We start from the raw sequence: 21,378 nt of genomic DNA on the forward strand, positions 1-21,378 counted from the left end.
GAGAAGGTGGGGAGAGAGGGAGCTCCCGGCGCCTCCGCGCTCGCTCCCGCCGGGACTCGGGGCGCGGCGGAGACCGGGCGGCGCAGGGAGCAGCTGCCGCGGCGTCCTCCGGCAGCGCGCCGCTCTCCTCCGGGACCTGCGCTGGGCGGGGGCGGGGCGGGGCGGGGCGGGGCAGGCCGGGAGGGGAGGGCGGGTGGGAAGGGGCGGGGAGCGCGCTCCTGCGGCGGCGGCGGCGGCGGCCGTCCTCATCCCGGCGGCCCAGCGCTCGACTGCACGCGGGGCTTCGCAAATGGCTTGTCCCGCTCTGGGTCTGGAAGCTCTTCAGCCTCTGCAGCCGGAGCCGCCCCCCGAGCCTGCTTTTTCGGAGGCGCAAAAGTGGATCGAGGTAGGTCCCCCCGGCTGGCGGGAGGCCTTGCAGGGGCGCCCGAAGCCACCGACCCGCACACACGGACGACAGGTCCAGCCTCGCGCCCCCCCCCCCCACTTTCTTTTGCCAGCTCGCCCGAGGCACCCGCCCGGGCCTCGGGCGATCTGCGATGCCCTGGCGCGGGTCTCGGGCGAGGGTGGGCGTGAATGAGGGGCGCCGCAGTCTGGCTGTGCGCGTGGGGGGCACGGAGCGGTCTCCTGCGCCTGCATCCCTCCTGTCCTCCAGCCGCGCGAATCTCAGCTCCCGCCGCTTCCACGCCGGGCGGAGGGAAGCGCAGTGCCCGCAGGAGCGCCGCAAAGGCGCAGGAAGCGCGAGACCCAGAGTGCTGCAGACGCCGCATTTCGGGGGCGGGGTGGGGAGGGTCCTGCTCCCGGTCCTACCTCCCGCCTCTCGACACCCCCTCCTCCCGTCCCAGCTCCTCTGGAGCGGAGTTGGCAGTGTCTCCACGGAAGCGCGTACCCACCAGAGCTTCTGGCTGTATCCTGGCAGCGGGTCAGGTGTGAGGCTGGCCCAGCGCACAGGGCCGGGGAGCCTGCAAGACCCACCTGCAAGCGCGCCATCCGCATAGACGCTGCCCAGCCATTGGCAACCCCTGCTCCGTACCAGAGGCGGCGGGGCGGGCTCCCAGGTTGCCGGGTCGCAGGCCCCGCTGGCATATTTCACTTCTTAAATGACTCGGCAGGCCAGGGAAATCACTGGAGCTCTCGGCTCAGTCCAGGCGGCGCTCGCTGGGTGATGATCCTGATTCTCGATGTCTATCTGTAGATGCAGCTTTGTGGCCCTGCGCTCCCCAAATGACGCGTCTGCCGGGGATCAGGACGCTTGGAGGGCGCGAGGGGGGAAAGGTGACCCCCCGTGATCCGTGCAGTGAGCCTCTGTTTCGCCAGATGGCCTTTCTTGAGGCTTAGCGAATTTGACCCTTTTCCTCAGTGACAGGCAGCCCTCCTTGCGGATAGTTCAAAGGAACGAATGCACCGCTAAGTCATTGGCCCAGCGATAGGAAGCCTGTTAGTACTCAGGCTGTCACTTGGTGACCCCCCCCCTTGTCAGGATGTTTCAGGGGTAACAGAACTACGATGGTACAGATTTGAACCTGCTAAACTGCTTGCAGAAACCACCCTCACTGACTGCTGCTCCAAAGGGGCAAGAGGCCTGCCCCTTCCAGGGTTAACCTGATCCAAGCAAGAGTGTTAGGCAGAGTTTAGAAACATCCATTTAAAAATAGGGTGAAAGAAACAGAAGATTAAACTTGAGGCTCTGTTGATAAAAGCCCCAATTATATCTCTCATAATTTGATGGCCCATGACCTGATGAGAAAAAGACCTTGGCTTTTAATTTTTGATATGTGGCCGGAAAGGCTTGGGTAGGGGGGTGACAGGTGCTCTCTGTGCGACATACTTGGGCTCACAGGACACACAAGAGACGTTTGTATTCACTGGCTTAGTTGAGAGTTGGAGAGCTGTATTTTTCATGTTCTTGAACTTAAAAATTCTCAGGAGAGATTTTAGATGTGGATAGTAGGTGAGGGGAGAACATCAGAGCCCAGCAAATCTTGCAATTCGTGAAGGCAAGTGGTTTATTCTAAGTATTCTTAATTGTAACATTAATATAGTCTACTTAGAAAATGGGTTGTCGTATAAATTTCAGGAAAGGGCACAAGTCTTAAGTGCACATCTGCGTGAATGTTCTCATATGTATATGTACCATTACAGCCTCCAGCCAGATCAGGGTCTAAAACATCTCCTTCCGCCCAGAGGATCACGGTCTGTTTTTAAGTGGTGGTATGTATGAGGCTAGATGTTTTGCAGGACAGGGTATCTATCAGCTTTTGTCCTGGTTCCACTGGTTCAAAAAAAAAAAAAAAAAAAAAAGGCAGGGCTTCCTTAAGAAAGTAGAGCCCCCATTAGGACCTACCGACGGGCCTGGCATTATTCGCGATGCCTTGCGGGTATGCCCATTGGAGAATGCGAGACCCGTGGGGGCGTGCGTGGCTTTAGGACTAGGCGGCGGTGGCGCTCTGCTCTGCGCGTGCATTATTGAAACGGCCTATCTCCTTTCATTTGCGGGAGTTCGGTTTCTGGGAAAGGAGAGCTTCCCCTCCCAGGCCGTCTGAAAAGGTATTTGCTCCCGGGAGAGATAGTGACCTCCCTTTTTTTCCTTCCCGGAGGTTCCTCTTGAAATGTAAATGCCGAGTCTGCAAACCGGGGGAACCCGGGAGCCGTAACAGATGGTTCTGCGCGCAGTTGCCCGGTGAACAAAGATTCCTCGGCTAATATAGCAATAATGTAATACTTAGAGGGAGCTGAATTCCTGGCTGGATTGTTATCTCGAGACAATTCCATCTCCTTTAGGGGCCCCATTGTCTTCGGCAACATCCTTATTGGAAGGGCTTTGTTTTTCACTTTTGTTCTGTCGTTGATTAAATTTCCCACAGGCTCCCCCCGCCCCCGCCCCCCCCAGGCCACCTCTTTGAGTAGTCAGGAATTTCACCCTTTCAGAAAAATGTTCCCTTGGGTGCAGCAGGTTAATAAACAAACTTTGCAGCTTGTCTTTCCTCCTCAGCCCTTGGTCTTCCTTGAGTCATGGGTTGGCCAGAAAAGATTCATTCTTAATAAAGGCTCAAGGAGCAAGCTCCATGAGATCACTTGTTAGTGAGGAATTTCTCAGCCTTGGCTGTTAGAGGGCCGGGTGACTGGCAGGAAATGTGGGCCTGGGAACTGATGCTCCCACCTCCGCCCACCCCCAGCTTCTGCCTTAGCTGGCAAAGGTGAGAGAGAGCCCTAATGGAGGTCACAGACCATGTGGGAACAGCTCGGTAAGACAGTGCAGGGTTTTTTGCCTTTGTTTTTGTTTTTGTTTTTTGTTTGTTTTAATAGCTGCAGAAGCAGGGCTGCATTTCTTAATGTGGGTTTAGGAGACTCCAGAAGGAAACAGCAAACTTCCAGTATTAATCGTGGCCACCAGCAGGCAGGGGCCTAACTTCCTTCCACATTCCTTTTCTAGAAGGCCTTCCCAAACAAAGGGGCAGTAAGGACAGCACAGGGGTTAAGAGGTCAGACTTTGGAGCTGGGCAGCCTGGGTTTGAATCCTGGGTCTGTTGTCTTCCAGCTGGGTGACCTTGGTCAGGCTGCGCTTCCTCCCCTTTTGGTTCTAAACTGTTTTCTTTGAAAGCTAGTTCTAGTCGTTAACAACAACAGGAATCACAAAGATATTGTTGAAAGCATCTGTAAAACAGGGGCACTAAGACTAGCTTATCTACCTCGAGGAGTGCTGGGAGAGTTAAATAAGTCAGTGTATTTTATTTTATTTTAAAAGATTATATTTATTTATTTGACAGATAGAGAGCACAAGTAGGCAGAGCGGCAGACAGAGAGAGAGGAGGAAGCAGGCTCCCCGTCGAGCAGAGAGCCCGATGCAGGGCTCGATGCAGGGCTAGATCCCAGCATCTAGGATCCTGACCTGAGCCGAAGGCAGAGGCTTTAACCCACTGAGCCATCCAGGTGCCCCAAGTCAGTGTGTTTTAAATGCTCAGAAGAGTACCCAGTATTTAGGAAGTGTTGTCTAAGTAATGATTGGTGTTATTACCCTTAATAATACTACTGCAATTCTTACCACCATCACCACCATTGTCATCAACACTTCTGTGATTGCCATAATTACTGTTGTTCGTACACCTGTTTTGGAAGAACATCTTCAGAACCCTAAGTTTCTAACTATAAAACAAAATAATTCTATTACCTACTCATCTCATTCCATTGTCGGACCTTATGAGCTCCAGATACCTGGCCCAGAAGTTAAGTGGATGCTGTGTTACCTTGCATTAAAAGAGATTTAGGGACCAGAGCAAAACCAGTAATATCTACTCATAAAATGATCCTGGTAGTCCATTCCGTTAAGGCTGAGAAAATGGTTCTTCAGTATTATGTCAAATATTTGCATTTAATGCGGTCTTTGTTACCAGACTCCAAGCAGAGTGCACAGTGCCTTTCCTCTTGCTGCCGATCCAACGTTAAGTCATTATACAAATAGTGGCTGTCTGAATATTCATCTCAAATGTGGCAGTGTTTTGTTCCCTTAAGTTTTATCTGCTCCTGCTAGAAAAAAAGAATCATTCCCCCCTTTAATTCCCTTCCTCCTTCCTCCCTCCCTTCCTTCCTTTCTTTCCTTTTTTCTTTTTCCCTTGATGATATCTGTTGAGTCACAGGAGTTTGTTAGTGGGTAGATGATTCTAATTTTCTTGGTAACCACCACCCGCGCCCCCTTTGCCTCTCTGCCCACAACAATATTTATCTGTTCTAATCTGTGGTTCTTCTCTGCGGTGCCAAACACTTTCTGGAGAAACAGATGTCCCTTCAACTTGGTTTCAGTTGTGATTTGGAACAGGCTGTCAGGCCTTTGGAGAGGGGTTGCAAATTTCAACCCAACTCAGCCTTGCTTCTCAACTTGAAGTCTCTGGACTCCTTTAACCTTAATCACAGCATGCCTGTTGGGCTTGGTGCCGAATATAATCTTATTTGTGACTTAATCCGTATTTCACATGCGTGGGAACTTGTGCGGGGCGGGCGTGGGGGGAATCCAGCTCATCATTTGGGGTCATTTCTCCCGCCCATATAGAATTGTTTTCTTACTCCACTGGGACCTGATTTTGGAAGATTAAAGGCACCCAGGGTACCTTTGCTCTCCAAGACTGAACGATGGTGTATTGTTTGGCAATAGGGAAGACTTATGAGTAGTCTTTGAGAGACTCTAGCATTTGGTGGCGGGTGACACATGATATTTGCAGTGTCATGACGAGTGAACATGTGACGTAAGTTGTATCGTCGTTCAAATTCTCCACCTCTGTGGAGACCGGATGACTCTTACATCTTTCCGCTACAACAGAGATGTAACTTGGCATATCCTTCGCCAGCATTGCATGGGGGGCCGAGGAAGAGGAAGAAAACCTTTCCTGGCTAGACGGAGAAGGGAGCAGTGGTCTGAATAGATATGTAAATCAGAGCGGGCAGCATCTTTCTCACAAGGACATTTAAATAAAATCTGGCCTGTTTGTGTACAGGAGCCGCTGTGCCACAATGCGGTCACGTGGTGGGAGAACAGTGAGGTCCCACAGATTTTGGGGGAGAGGGAAGTGGCATGGGAGGTAGAGCTGGCACCTCTTGCCTCAGCATCTCCCTGGAAACCGAGTTTGCACGGAGTGAGCTCCGAATGCGAGACTGAACTCTGGCCACCAAGAAGGGGCGGGGTGGGGCCTGTGTTCCCAGCCCTGGATCTCTTGGCCCTCTGCTCTCTGCTGGGGGATGACAATGGAGCCATGATGCAGACATCTGGCCGGGATTCCGTGGGTGGCAGTCAGTGCTAGGTGGGACCAGGCAGCTCCTGGAGACTGGCCTGGCAGCTTCCCTTTTCTGCTTTGAACCACTCTGAAATTTAAGAGTGGTGTAGTTCGGAATGACATGGCGACAGTAATGACGGTCATGAAACCGATGCTCATGATGATAAAAGCTGATATTTATTGAGTGCTTACTACATGCCAGGCACAGGGCTAACGAGTCAGTGTCTGAATGAATTAGTAGTATCATCCCCACTTACAGATGAGAAAATTGAGGCCCCGAGAGATGAAGTATCTTGCCCAGACTTTCAAGTAAGTGGCAGAACTAGGACTTAATTAAAGCACCGTTTCTTAACTTTTATGAATATATACATTGTTAGACACCCCAGATTCTATAGTTGAGGGAATTGGGGCTTTCAGGAATGAGGAAACCCATCCAGAGTCACAGAATCGGTGAGTACTTGTTAGAGTCAGGATTGAAATCCAGGCCGTCTGACTTTGCCGCCCTTGTTATCTGATCCCTTCTGTTGCTGCCCACATTAGGACCAGGTGTAAAAACTCTGGTAAGGACTGAGCTTCCTGTTTCTCTAGCAGCTTCCCCTGTATGTGGGAGCAGATTGTGGATTTCGGAAGCTGTGGGTCGCTAGACCATTCCCCATGGCTCGTCTCTTTCAAATATGGGCACAAAGGGGTATCCCTGATGAGTTTAAGCGCCGCTGACGCGTCTGAGGCCTTTACCACAGCTCCTCACCTTCCCCCGAGTGTGCTCCCAACTGGCCAACATCTCACCTGGGAATGGTTTTGTTGTTGAGTTCAGCCAAGAGGCAGGTCCTTCCGAGAGAGGAGATTGGCAGCCTCTCCTGCAGGTGTCCACGTCACATCCTAAAGAACTGAAGGGTCAAAACGAAGCAGCTGTGTGACTTCTGGGAATCCTCGGCATCCCTGTCACTGACCTTCCAGTCTAACCTTAATCATTTTGGCCCTTATTTTCATGGTTGAGGACTGAATGAGTAAATACTAGTTGATCTTTGACTAAACTACTCGCACTGGAGCTATATTTTCTTTCTTTTAAAAAAATATTTTATTTATTTATTTACTTACTTAAGAGAGAGAGAGAGAGAGAGGGAGAATCTGAAGCAGACTTCCTGCTGGGCGCAGAGCCTGGCATAGGGCTCGAACCCAATACCTCAAGATCATGACCTGAGATGAAACCAGGAGTTTGGTCGCTTAACTGACGGAGCCACCCAGGCGTCCCTGGATTCTCTTTTTAAGCCTGGTTTACTCTTCTGTGGTTCAGGAAAATGTGGAAAACAATTTTATAATATTTCCCCTCATCTGTTCCTAAGGATGTGTGTGTGTTTATATTTGAAGCGAAAGAAAGGTAGCAGGTCTGATCTTTTTGGGGTGAAGGGTTGGGTGGGAAAAAGGATGACTTCAGTGCAATTAAATGAGGAAAGGAAAGGATAAAGGAACTTTGTTTTTAAGTGATTGAGAAAAATAAAAATAGTCTAAATGAGAGGGTTACTAGATGATACAGGAAAAAAAAATAGTCCTTACAAAAAAAGTGACAGAATATTGGAAAGACTTCTGCCTGGACATGAGGAGATGTTCTATCTCTCTCTGCAAGGAAGAATGATGTCATCTAGTTCAGTTCTGCTGTGGTAAAATTCCATGTTTGCGGCGTTGAAAACAACACTCCTAAAGAGATGTGCTAACGAAGCTAGCCCTGGTGGGGTGGCCGGTGTGTCTCAGGGAATTATCTTTAACATGGGGGCGAAAACGAAGTGACGTAGTCATGCGACTTGCACCTAAGGAATATCTTAGTGGCTGTCTTTACCCACTCAACTTACATTATCAGCAAAACTGCATCCTTATATCTATGATGGGATTTTAAGAACAAAGTATTGGTTAGGCTGAGAAAGCTCCAAGTTTCCACTGTTCTGTATTCTGTCTGTGATAGTGATCATGCGACAGCTCATACAGGATGCAACTTGGCCACCTGGTCAGCCATAGAATTTAGAGACCTACCCCACCCACCTATCCCTAAATAGCCCATTGGGAGGCTATGTAAGAATAGACCTGCACTTGTTTTTTTTTTTTTTTTTAAGTAAATGTCAAGGGCAAAGGCTTGTGGCATTTTTATTTCCATGACCCAATACTGTTATAAAAAAATCCTCAGCGGTACGTTTCTTACCAAGGGACTGAAGTTTTATTTATTGTGCTGAGAACACAGTTCTCTTTTCCTTCCCTGATAAACATTTAAAAAGAATGATATTCAAGCACTTAGCTTCTTTCTAATGGGAAACTGAAGGAGGGCTAGGGTGGGCTCAGCCAGATTGTCTAAAATATGAAGATATTTAGGATACTTCACTATCACTCATTTGTAAATTCGCTTCAGTGTAAACACTAAAAATAAGCATACGGTGGAAATAAACATTAATGTGTGAAAGTGTTTCAATCAAATCAAAAGATTTGCTTCCTAGGAAGTAGTTACTAAGCCCCAAAGATGTGCCAGGCATAGTGCTAACAACCAGGGTTGGATGGTGAACAGCAGAAACCTAATTCCCATCCACATGAAATGCACAGTGGTGTGTGTGTGTGTGTGTGAGAGAGAGAGAGAGAGAGAGAGAGAGAGAGAGCTTAAATTAAAATTCGCAATTACAAATTGGGCTAAGTACTATGGAGACAAAGAATGGGGGGCTTAAGAGAAAAGTGCTTGAGGCAGACAAGGAGCATTTAAGCTAAGACCATGGAAGGGTGCTGGGCAGGAGAATTAGATGGACACAGATTTATTGAGACAAGGGCTTGCATGTACGTACAACACATGCTTTTATTGTGATTACGCTTGGAAAAAAAGGTAGAATAGGAACACTGTTTAAGTTCTCCAGATGTATTGAAGGTGTGTGTATGTGGGGGGAAGGGGCTGGGAAAGGGGCTGAGTCAGAAGTTCTCGAATATCCTTGCAAGCCACTCAGAGTAGGGTTTGCATGATGATCCACTGCACCTCTTAGGACCCAAGCACAGATAAATCAAGACCTCTTCTTCTAGGAGAAATAGCAGAGAGGATCTTGGGATTTATTTTTTGAGCCTAGACTCTGGGATTACAATTCTTTTTTAAAAAGATTTTATTTATTCATTTGACAGAGAGAGCGAGAGCACAAGCAGGGGGGAGCAGAAGAGGGAGAGGGAGATACAGACTCCCTGCTGAACAGGGAGCCTGATGAAGGGCTCCATCCCAGGACCCTTGGCCAAAGGCAGATGTTTCAACAGCTAAGCCACCCAGGCACCCCTGGGATTAAAATTCTTATACCAAATAAGGGCTATAGAAGCTGTACTCCACTTTGAGGTAAGAGGCTTGCAAGAAGCTTGCGTTCCTTTCAGTAAGTGAGCAGAGCGATTTTGTATAAGACTTTGGGTGATGACCTGTAGATGTCCTCTAATTTGGGAACTTGCCCCAGACTCCTTTAAAAGAAGGGACTTTATAAAGTAATAAAGTCATGTCCCATTTGGGAATCCTAGAAGTTGTAAACTCCGGAGGTCTGTGACTTTGGCTTCTTTCAGCACTTGAACCCACCACCTCTACACCCCCTTCCTCATGGTTCAGCATGGCTGCTAGAGACTCATCATCACATCATCCTTCCAGGGGGCACCTGGGTGGCTCAGTTGTTAAGCGTCTGCCTTTGGCTCGGGTCATGATCCCAGGGTTCTGGGATAGAGCCCCAAATCAGGCTCCCTGCTCAGTGGGAGGCCTGCTCCTCCCTCTCCCACTCCCCCCTGCTTGTGTTCCCTCTCTCACTGTCAAATAAATAAACAAAATCTTAAAACATCATCCTTCCAGAAAGTAGGATGGAGGAATAAAAAATAAAGAGTACATAAGACACCTTCTAGAAAATTCTTCCCAATTCTTCTGCTTATGTTTTATTGCCCAGGTTTTCAGTAATATGGCCACTTCTGGTTGTAGGGGAGGCTTCAGTGTCCTCAGGTCGTACTCTGGATTCTGTTCCTCAGAAGAAAGGGGAAAATGGCTGTTGAGTTAGGGGGACCCCAGGATGTCCTTTCCCCACTTCTCCAAGGACAGATCCTTTCCAGACAGAGCTTAAATATGTCTGCCTCTGAAGCAGACTCCCTGATTCCTCTAAGCCCATTAATCCCTCTTCTTCTGTGCAAACCGGGCATTTAGTATCTGCCTCTGTTAGAAACGTTGTCATATATCATTGTAACGAATATATGGTTGGGCGGGATCTGTCTCCTTCGACGAATCCCAGAGTTCTTGTGGCCAGGGACTAGGACTTAGTCACTGTCCCCATTCCTCCTGCACCCCACCGGAGCCCCATGGCCACATTACCCACTGCCCAAAAGGTTTCTCAGGGAGCCTGTGCCCAGCTATAATTGCCTGATTGGCACTTGGACTCTGCCATAGCAGAGAAAATAGACTCTGTTGCTGACCTGACAGGAAGCAAAGTTTTTTTTTTTTTTTTAAGACTGATTAAAAAAAGCAGTTTACCCGGTGGTTGCCTGGAGATAGTCAGTGATTGGACACTTGGAAAGTGATTTCACTTTTGGCTCTTAGGCAGGTGATATCTGTTGAAGGAATGACTTAGGAGGCCAACTTTCCCCTTAGGTTGAACTGATGTGGGGCTTACAGTTCCTGTCTGCAGGGTTGGAGAGCAAACATTTCTGTTCTTTAAATAAACGTGCCCCCTCTCCCCCCAGCATTTTCACCTGAGACTCTCGCCACTTTTTTCTCCTACCTCAAAGCAATCAGTCAGCTTCCTCTCTCTTACCTGTTGTGGGGGTCCAGTATGAAAGAAAGATCAAACTACTTCAACTTAGAGGATAAAAAAAAAAAAAGGGCACTGGAGGATTTTTTGTTAATTAAAAAAATTTTTTTTTGAAAAAAGTGTTTTATTTTTATTTTACTTTTTAATGAAATACCATATTTTTAGTCTACAGATAATTATCCAGTATCACTATACATAGTATACTATAAAGAATATACCATTGTGGAGGGCGCCTTGGTGGCTCAGTCAGTGAAGTGTCTGCCTTCAGCTCAGGTCATGATCCCAGGTTCCTGGGATCGAGCCCCGAATCTGGTTCCCTGCTCAGCAGGAAGCCTGCTTCTCCCTCTCCCACTTCCCCTGCTTGTGTTCCCTCTTGCACTGTGTCTCTCTCCATCAAATAAATAAATTAATTAAAAAAAAAAGAATATACAATTGGGAAGGCATAGATAATTTTTAAAAATATGTTGTTTTTATCGCTGATGATTGCATTTATTTATTTATTTTATTTAAATTCAATTAACACAGAGTGTATTATTAGTTTCAGAGGTAGAGTTCAGTGATCTATCAGTCTTATATAGTATCCAATGCTTATAACATTTCATGCTCTTCTGAATGTCCATCACCCAGTTACCCCCTCATGCTCCCCCCAGCAACCCTCAGTTTGTTTCCTATTATTAAGAGTCTCTTATAATTTGTCTCCATCTGTGATTTCATCTTGTTTTATTTTCTCCTCCCTTCCTCTATGAGCCTCTATTTTGTTTCTTAAATTCCACATATGAGTGAGATCATATAATTGTCTTTCTCTGATTTTGCTTAGCATAATACCCTTTAGTTCCATACATACGTGTTGTTGCAAATGGCAAGATTTCTTACTTTTTGATGGCTGCATAGTATTCCATTATATATATATATTTATACCACATCTTCTTTATCCATTCATCTGTCAATGGACATCTGGGCTCTTTCCATAGTTTGGCTATTGTGGACATTGCTGCTATAAACATTGGGGTGCACATGCCCTTTCAGATCACTACATTTGTATCCTTGGGATAGATACCTAGTAGTGCAGTTGCGGGGTCATAGGGTAACTCTATTTCAACTTTTCGAGGAACCTCCATACTGTTTTCCAGAGTGGCTGCACCAACTTGCATTCCCACCAACAGTGTAGGAGGGTTCCCCTTTCTCCGCATCTTTGCCAATATTTGTCATTTCCTGACTTGTTAATTTCAGCCATTCTGACTAGTGTGAGGTGGTATCTCATTGTATTTCCCTTATGCCAAGTGACATTGAGCATTTTTCATGTGTCTGTTGGCCATTTGTATGTCTTCTTTGGAGAAATGTCTGTTCATGTCTTCTGCCCATTTCTTGACTGGATTATTTGTTTTTTGGGTGTGAAGTTTGATAAGTTCTTTATAGATTTTGGATACTAGCCCTTTATCTGCTAAGACATTTACAAATACCTTTTCCTATTCTGTCTTTTGGTTTTGTCAACTGTTTCCTTTGCTGTGCAAAAGCTTTTTATCATGATGAAGCCCCAATAGTTAATTTTTGCCCTTGCTTCCCTTCCTTTGGATGTGTGTCTGGCAAGAAATTGCTGCCTATGTTCTCCTCTAGGATTTTGGTGGATTCCTGTCTTGCATTTAGGTCTTTCATCCATTTTGAGTCTATTTTTGTGTGTGGGTAAGAAAATGGTCCAGTTTCATTCTTCCGCATGTGGCTGTCCAGTTTTCCCAACACATCTGTTGAAGACACTGTCTTTTTTCCATTGGACATTCTTTCCCGCTTTGTTGAAGTTTAGTTGACCATAGAGTTGAGGGTCCATTTCTGGGCTCTCTATTCTGTTCCATTGATCTTTGTGTCTGCTTTGGTGCCAGTACCATACTGTCTTGATGATTACAGCTTTGTAATAGAGCTTGAAATCAGGTAGTGTGATGCCCCAGCTTTGTTTTTCTTTTTGAACATTTCCTTGATGATTCAGGGTCTTCTCTGGTTCCATACAAATTTTAGGATTATTTGTTCCAGCTCTGTGAAAATGGTGATGGTATTTTGATAGGGATTGCATTGAATGTATAGATTGCTCTGGGTGGCATACACATTTTAACACTATTTGTTCTTCTAATCCATGAGCATGGAACATTTTTCCATTTCTTTAGTTCTTCCTCGATTTCTTACAGGAGTATCCTGGTTTTCTGAGTACAGATCCTTTGCCTCTTTGGCTAGGTTTATTCCTAGGTATCTTTGGGTTTTGGGCATAAGGAATTTTTATTATAGTGCTAACCTGTATGAGTTCTTACTAGAGAGGTAAGGACTCCTTTTTTAAAAGGAGAATGTCCTATAAAAGCTAATAGCCTGTAACTGGTGTTAATAAGTGACCATGGCTATGACCGCCAATTGTCATGACCCAATGGAAACACTGAGAAATAGCATCCTCTCTGCCTTTCCTGCAGAAAATTGACAAAGGAGCTCTTGGAGCTGAATGTTGTCTATCAACCCACAGATGTGGTTGCCGCCCTTTTCCTCAGAGACCTTGCAAGATGTCATAAATAGGAGGGGTGGGTGACAAATGGAGTTTGATTCGTTGTGTTGCAAGCGTTCACAGAATGTGATAACATAAAGCGGTAAAGTGGCTAGTTCAGTGCCGAATAAAAATAGTCATAGTGACCATATTTCTAGACCACTTCTGTGCCGGTGCTAGTCCAGGCCTTTGTTTGAGTTAATGGGGATATCTCTTGATCTGTTTCACACCTGGCACAGTGCCTGGCACATTAGGTAAGCACCATTTTATGCCAATTTTACAGATGAGAAAACTGGAATCCAGTTAACTGATTTGCCTGGTGTCATGTAACTAATAAGTGGCAGAGTTGGAATTTGTACCGAGGCAGTCCCGTTCCAGAAATTGAGCTTGGGCTGGTGACTGTTGTGCTTTAGAAGTAAGAGCAAAACCTCTAAAAATCATGATCCCGAGTAACTCTCTAACCAAGCATCTGACCTGCCCCTCCTCCTCTCCCCGCTCTTTCCCTTAACAGCTGTTTATTGAACATCTTCTTTGTGCACAGTACTATTAGTTGCTAGGAAACAGTTTTATCTGTGCTAGTAATTTTCAGTGTTCTTACTGCTTTTGTCAGTGTTCTGGTTACAAAACTGAATGGGATTTGAGCCTTCTGCCTGAACTCTGTATTTTCCGCAAGCCCTGTTATTTTTTAGGGTGTGATTTTGCAAAGTACAGGGTTGTTGGTTATTTGTCTTACTTTGGGACATTGTTGGTGCATTTTCAGGGGTGTGTGTGTTGTTTTATAGTAGAGATGCTTGGATTTTAATGTGTTTTGCAGACTTACTGTCTTTCACTCACATAGTCATACATACCGCTGTAACTGGGGAATCTGGAATCTTGGTCCTAAGGAAACTTTTTTAAGGAACTCAACGTTTCCTGTCCACTTTCAGAAGACCTTGGGCACTCAGTCATGTGCGAGAGAACTATGGCTCCTGCCATTGTGGGGTTTCCTTCCACGGTGAAAGATGGACCCTGAACGCAGAATTCCACGTGCGATATGTGTTCACAAAGGGGAGAGCAGGTTGTGTGCACTGTGGAGAGGCTGGGCCCATCTTTGGTCTATGGGGCCTTGGGCAGGCCTCTGAGGAAGTGCTGTTGAAGCTGAGACCCCAAGGACGAGCAGGAACTGGCCAGGCAAAAAGGAACAGGATGTGGGAACACTCCGAAGGAAGAGACAAAGGAGCCCAGAAAGGCGGGAGTGTTGGGAATCAGGGTGGCCGAGGTGCAGAATGTAGCTGCAGCAGGTGGAGGGAGGGCTGTCCAGCCCTCGGGCAGAAGGTGGGGGTCCTCAGTGCTGCCTGGCCTGAGCCTGGGGCCACGCATAGCTCTGTCTTGGAGGTGGGATCTTCTCCAAGCTCCCTCAAATTACTATAGTCCATGACAGGTTTCTGAGGGCTTGTAACCTGGCTGGCCCTGTTCTGAGCATTTCGCTTCTCCCCCACCCTGTGAGCTAGGTTCAAATCTTTTTACTTCCAATGTACAGAAAAACAGGTAAAGTCACATAGTCATTAGATGGTGGAGCTGACTTTCAAACCCAGGCATCTTGGCTGCTTGAGCTGTGCTGGTAAGCGGCATGCTGTGGGGTGTGATACGGGCTCTTCACCAAGGGTATCCTTGAGGGGTGGCGGTGGGGGGGAGTGCAGTGAGGAGCGCAGGGAGGGGTTGGACGATGCCTGAAGATGCAGGAGGCCAGTGTTAGCCTTAGACATGCTTTCAGTATTTTTCAAGAACCACCCCCCCAAATGAATCTCTTTACCCAGTACACAGCTTGGTAGTTGTTACTACTCAGAAAGGAGAGAAATCTTATCCAAAGGAGGCTCCAGGGTTGTCCCCAATCCCACTTTCTAATGTACAGGGGACTCTGGGCCCCAAGTGGCCCGATGGACCCTATTGTTACTCTGATATGGTAGGTCACTGACTTTTAACTACCATCAAGGGTCGTGAATTGTGTGATTTTTTTTTTCATTCATTTGGCTTTATATGAGTGTATGTTTCATAATTTTTCATTCAGATCTTGTGTGTGTGTGTGTGTATGTGTGTGCCTGTGTGTGTTTGTCTTAGTGTTCTGATGGTTGCAACCAACAGAAATCCAATCCAAATTGGCTTTAGAAAAGAAGATGGAGGGGGGTGGGGGTTGGGGGAGCCTGGTGGTGGGTATTAAGGAGGGTGCGTGTTGCATGGAGCACTGGGTGTGGTACATAAACAATGAATTTTGGAATACTGAAAAGAAATAAAATAAAATAAAATGGAAAAGAAAAGAAGATGGTTTATTGGCTCATTGGGAGTCTTGGAAGTAGATCCCTACTTCAGGAAAAGCTGACTTAGCAGCAAGATGTTGTCCGTGAGAACAAGGATTCTCTCAGCCATTCACTGAGCTGTGCGTCATGGGACTTTATGCTCAGGATTTACACAGTGGATCGACACCTGTCCTATCCCATCCCAGAAAGCCTAGGCTTCTCCAGTTGAGGGCTGGCTGGGCAGGAAGAGTTCCAATTCTCATATTCTCTTTATACCATCTAGGCAAAGGATGGAGACGCATCTCCCTTCTATGATCAACAGAGGAATAGACAAGTTGGTTAGCTTAAGCTAAACAGGGTCCACTCTGGTCCATCTCTAACAGAGAAGCTGGCTGCTATCCGGTAACAGAGCGCTGAGTTCCCTCAAGTGAAATCTGGGAATTAGACACTGAGTAGGCCACCAACAAAGTTACCAACATTTTAATTAAAATGTGATAGTAATGCACACACAGGGGTGGTAAGACTGTAGAGAAAAGCAAGGAAATCATTAAAATAAGAAAGTCAGAACAGTGGCACCTTCTTGGAAGTGAGCTTGAGGGTTATAATCTGGGAATGATTAAAAAAAAAGGGTGTTAACAGACTGTTTTATTCTTATTTTTTAAGACTCGAAAAGGGTCAGATTTAAAGATGTCACTGAATGCCAGGTGTCTATCCAGCATGTCATTGGTTCTCCTCAGTATTAAAATACGATTGAATGAATCTGATTGATTTAGAAACATTGATTAAAAAATACTATAACCCATACAACTCAATAGCAAAACCCCCAAACAATCCAGTTAAAAAATAGGCAGAGGAACCGGATAGAGATTTTTCCAAAAAGGACCCACTAATGGCCAACAGATACATAAAAAGGTGCTTGACATCACTGCTCCTCAGGGAAATGCAAATCAGAACCACAGTGAGGTATTATCTCACACCGGATAGCCTGCTGTCGTCAAAACCACAAGAAATGACAAGTGTTGGTGAGAGGGCAGAGGAAGGAGAACCCTCGCACACCTCTGGCGGGGATGTAAATTGGTGCAGCCACTATGGGAAACAGTATACAGGTTTCTCCAAAATGAAACGTAGAATTACCAGGGGCGCCTGGGTGGTTCAGCCCGTTAAGTGTCCTGACTCTTGATCTCAGCTCAGGTCTCAGTCTCAGGGTTGTGAGTTTAAGCCCCATGTTGTACTCCACACTGGACATGGAGGTGATATAATATAAATCAAACAAACATTAAAAAATAGAATTACCATATGACCCAGTAATTCTGCTTCTGGTTATATATTCAAAGGAAACGAAAACAAGATCTCAAAGAGATATCTGCACTCCCACGCTTAGTGCAGCATTATTCACACTAGTGAAGATATGGGTACAATCCAAATGCGCATCAATGGGTAAAGAAAGATACGGTGTAATATATATATGTGTGTGTGTGTGTGTGTCTGTGTGTCTGTGTGTATGTATATATATTATGTAAGTGTGTATATATAATGTGTGTATATAATGTATTTATACACACATCTCTAATATATAATACACATACATACACATAATGGAATATTATGCAGCCCTGAGAAAGAAGGTAATCCTGGTATTTGAGACAACATGGATGGAGTTTGAGGGCATTATGCTAAGTGAAATAAGCCAGATGGAGAAAGACAAATACTGCATGGTATTACTTCTCATAAATCTTATAATTCTTATAAATCTTACAAAAGAAAAAAAAGTTAAACTTATAGAAACAGAGTAGAAAAGTGGCTGCCAGGGGCTGGGGGTGGAGGAAATAGGGAGACGTTGTTAAAGGGCTACAAACTCTAGCTGTAAGATAAATAAGGTCTGAGGATCTAAATATAACATAGTTTTGTGGCTGATAACACTGTGTCGTATCAGTGACATTTACGAAGAGAGAAGAATTGAAATGTTCTCATATATATATTCTCATATATATGTTCTCATATCTATACATAGATTTGTATTTATATAATATATAAAAATCAGTATGTGAGATGATGGCATGTATTAATAACTAGATGAGAGGAATTCTTACAATGTATACATATATCAAGGTATTACATTGTACACTTTAAATGTCACAATTTTATTTGTCAATTTTATCTCAACAAAGCTAAAGTAAAGAAGAATATAGGGGCGCCTGGGTGGCTCAGTGAGTTCAAGCCTCCGCCTTCGGCTCAGGTCATGATCCCAGGGTCCTGGGATCGAGTCAGGCATCTGCATCAGGCTCTGCTCAGCGGGAAGCCTGCTTCTCCCTCCCCAATCTCCCTGCTTGTGTTCCCTCTCTCACTGTGTCTCTCTCTCTATCAAATAAACAAATAAATAAAATCTTAAAAAAAAAAAGAAAAAGAAAAAAAGAATATAGAAAGGTCCATCCTGGGCCTGCAGTTTCCCTTTTTCCCCAATATATATGGACCTTTTTACTGAGGTACCAAACAGCAGCTTTTTAAAAATATTTGCACTGAAAAATTGTCAGTGGTAGAATCGGATTTATTTTCCCCATTTAATTCCGTGTTCCTCAGGTAAGGATGTCTTTTTTGAAGCTGGAAGCCTGGAACTAGCAAAACCACACAGTTGCTGTCCGCCGGCCACTCAGGCCTGGAGGACATTTGGCTGTGGCCGTGCACTCCCCAGGCACGCGGGCCCTTCTAAAAGTGGATGCGGCGGCTGTCGCCCACTGATCCTCTGCTTGAGTGACCCAGATTGGCACAGCACAGCTGGGTCCTGGGCAGAGCCAGTGCGGGAAGGAGGAGGGTAAAAATAAAAACTGGTTGGACAGCCTAGATGGGGGTCAGGATACCTGAGGGCTCACCGGTTACTCTGCTGGGCCTTGGTCAGGTTTTCACTTCACTGCTGTTATTGAAGGGGGTGATGGTGTTTAGAGTGATGAGTTTCTCGTTTCTTAGATTGGTTAAAATTGTTTCATACAGCACAGCAAAATAGCATCTGGGGTGCTTTTTCTATACATAGAAAATATTTTTTTTGAGTTTAGAACATTTGCCCTTGACAGGAGTTTCTTATTTATCTCATGATTCAAGATACAAGTTTTCAATAAACTCTTTTTTGCCCCAAAGGCATCTCCATTTTATGGAGTTATTCTTTGACCTAAGAACCCCTACCCTCCTTTTTTTTTTTCTTTTTAGTTAATACAATGAAATGAACCTGTCATTATAGAGTTTCTCGAAAATATAGTTTTCTTTGGAATCTAAAAAAAAAAAAATAAAGGGTAATGGTGATTAAGTATGGTGTCAAGGATCCAAACAGAATAGTTTTTCAATCCTGCCATTCTTTGGGATTTGGCCTTTGTGTTTTTAAAGTGTGAATTTGCCGATTTTTAAGGCTCTGGTCCCTATTGTTAGAAATACTGAGATTTTATTTTTGGCATTTGACCAAGAGATTTTTTTCTTTTAGTGCTAAAGCAGATTCCATATCATGTTTTCCTCAGCTACTGATAGCTTTGAACTATGTGAGACTTTTTTTTTCCATCCTCCTCTATGCTTTGTGGCTTTTAAGGTCCGCATCTCTCTGTGATCCATAGACCAAAATTAAATCCCCAAATGGCCTTCGCCTTATGATAGCAATTATAAAGAATATTAAATATTTATATTTAAAATATATGAGAAATATGGTATAAGTTATTTAAAAAATAAAATGACCTTAAAATACTTAATAGAGAAGCATTTCTGATTTCTTTTTCTGCAATGTTTATTTATTTATTTATTTTTTAAAGATGTTATTTGTTTATTTGACAGACAGAGATCACAAGTAGGCAGAGAGGCAGGCAGAGAGAGAGAGAGGAGGAAACAGGCTTCCTACTGAGCAGAGAGCCCAACTCGGGGCTCTATCTCAGGACCCTGAGATCATGACCTGAGCCGAAGGCAGAGGCTTTAACCCACTGAGCCACCCAGGCACCCCTTCTGCAATGTTTATATCATCCTGCTAGTTTGGAATAAGTTCTTCTAAGCATTTTCTTACATTTTCATCCATTAAGTTATTCATTTATGAAAATCTCTGAAGAGACTGCTAATGGCACTGGGTTTGTTTTTGGGGTGATGGAAATATTCTGGAATAGATAGTGGTCATAGTTTCATGGTTGCCCACTCATTTATGGTACTTAGTGAAAATACTAAAAAATTCTGATGGATGCACTTTGAAAGTGTGAGCTTTACGGTATATGAATTATAGCTCAACAATGTTAAGCTTTCTTAATGTTCTAAGCACTGTTCTTAGCCTTCAAGCTGTGTAAATAAACACATGAAATTAAGACATCTGGGCATATATTAGTCAGCTCTTGGTACAGTAGTGCGGTGTAACAAACCACCCCCAAAGCTCAGTGGTGGATAGTGATGGTTCATTTGGTTGTTTTTTTTCTTGCGCACAGATCCAGGGGACAGCTGGAGTGGTTCTGCTTCAAGTTCTAGGTTGACTGCAGTCAGCTCAAGGCTGTGGGTGGGGTTCAGGTCTGCTTCATGTGTCTCTGTGTTCTCCGTGGACCAGAAGCAAGTTGGGGGATTGTTGTCTTAATGCCAAGTGAATGACAGGTGCACCAGAGCCCAGCCAAGCCATAAATGGATTTAAAATCTCCACTTGCTTCACATCTATTCGTGTTGTACTGTTGGAACAAGAAATGTGGCCACGTCCAGAGTCATGGGATTGGGAAGGACATTCTGAACTTATAGGGGGAGGGGAGAGGAGTGCCTATTTTTCAAATAATATTCTAGTCTCTCACAAAGCGTTAGGAAACAAGTTTGTGTAGGTTTCCTTGGAGCCACAAAGGAAGAAGTGAACACTTCTCCTTTGGTAGGGATTGACATCTTTGAGGAGATCGGTGTTGGGTTGAGGCTTGAAAAATGAGCAAGTATTGACATTTGGATGGGGAAGGTGAGGGTGAGGAGAGGTGAGAGCAAGAGCTGGAGAAGAACCTTCTAGACTGTGAGAGCAGCTTGAGCAGAGGCATGGAGGTTTGTGGGAGCAGGACACATTTAGCTGCAGAGCTGAGCAAAGACTCTGGGTTATATCAGTGAAGGCCGTGTGCTTCAAATATTAGGGTTTGGAGCTGGAGCCCAAAGAGCTGACAGAATCACACAGCCTCAGTTAAAAACTTGGCTCTTCCATTTACTAGCTCTTCGACTTACTTGGCCTCTGTGGGACTTAGTTCATCATCTGTGACATGGTAAGGGTATTCTCAGTGTCTGCCTCATGACTTGTGGTTAGGGTTAAAAAATTCAGGGGCGCCTGGGTGGCTCAGTGGGTTAAAGCCTCTGCCTTCGGCTCAGGTCATGATCCCAGGGTCCTGGGATGGAGCCCCGAGTTGGGCTCTCTGCTCAGCAGGGAGCCTGCTTTCTCTCTCTCTCTGCCTGCCTCTCTGCCTACTTGTGATCTCTGTCTGTCGAATAAATAAATAAAATCTTAAAAAAAAATTTCATACACGTAAGGCCCCAATAACAGTGTTTGACCATGCGGTCAAGGGCTCCATAGGTATTAACTGCTATTAATATTTTAAAATAGGATTTGGATTTTATCCATGAGTGATGGGGAATAACTGAAAAGTTAGGAAGGTGTGACTGTAGTATTTTTCAGGAGAATGACCTTGGTGGCAACACAGGGAATGATGGCAGTGGCCAGTCCCAAAGCAGAAAGAGGTGGTGATGGTAACAATGGTGAAAGTGAATGTCAGGGATACAAAATTGATGAGATTTAGTGACTGAATGGATGTGGGTGAACAATGGCAAGATGGAGAAACTGAGGGTACCTCCTGAACATATGGCTTGGTCCCTGGGGTGGAATAATTCCCCAAGAGAGGGAAGCTCAGGAGAGGAGTGGTGTGAGGAGTGAGGATGAGTTCAGGCTTGTGTGTGTGTGCTTTGAGGATCCTGTGAGATGTTCAAGAAGCCGGTCTGTGGCTGTGGGAGTTTGGGAGGATGGTGTGAACTGCTTTGTTACCGCAGTGGTTGCAGCGGCTCAAGGCTTGTGGGAGGTGTGAAAAAGGAGAGGGAGT

General features: G+C 45.3%; 1 protein-coding gene across 1 annotated transcript in view; it reads left to right on the plus strand.

The window, feature by feature from the left end:
• Positions 1 to 211: 211 nt before the first annotated feature.
• Positions 212 to 21,378, plus strand: part of LIMCH1 (LIM and calponin homology domains 1) — a 326,880-nt gene continuing 305,713 nt past the window's right edge. The window contains exon 1 of the mRNA XM_080797210.1: positions 212 to 385. Coding sequence (XP_080653336.1) covers positions 290 to 385 — 96 coding nt within the window. The 5' untranslated portion in view covers positions 212 to 289. The remainder of the gene's footprint in view (positions 386 to 21,378) is intronic.

The sequence above is a fragment of the Martes martes genome (genome assembly GCF_963455335.1).
Source record: "Martes martes genome assembly, chromosome: 2".
In the NCBI taxonomy this organism is placed as follows: domain Eukaryota; kingdom Metazoa; phylum Chordata; class Mammalia; order Carnivora; family Mustelidae; genus Martes; species Martes martes.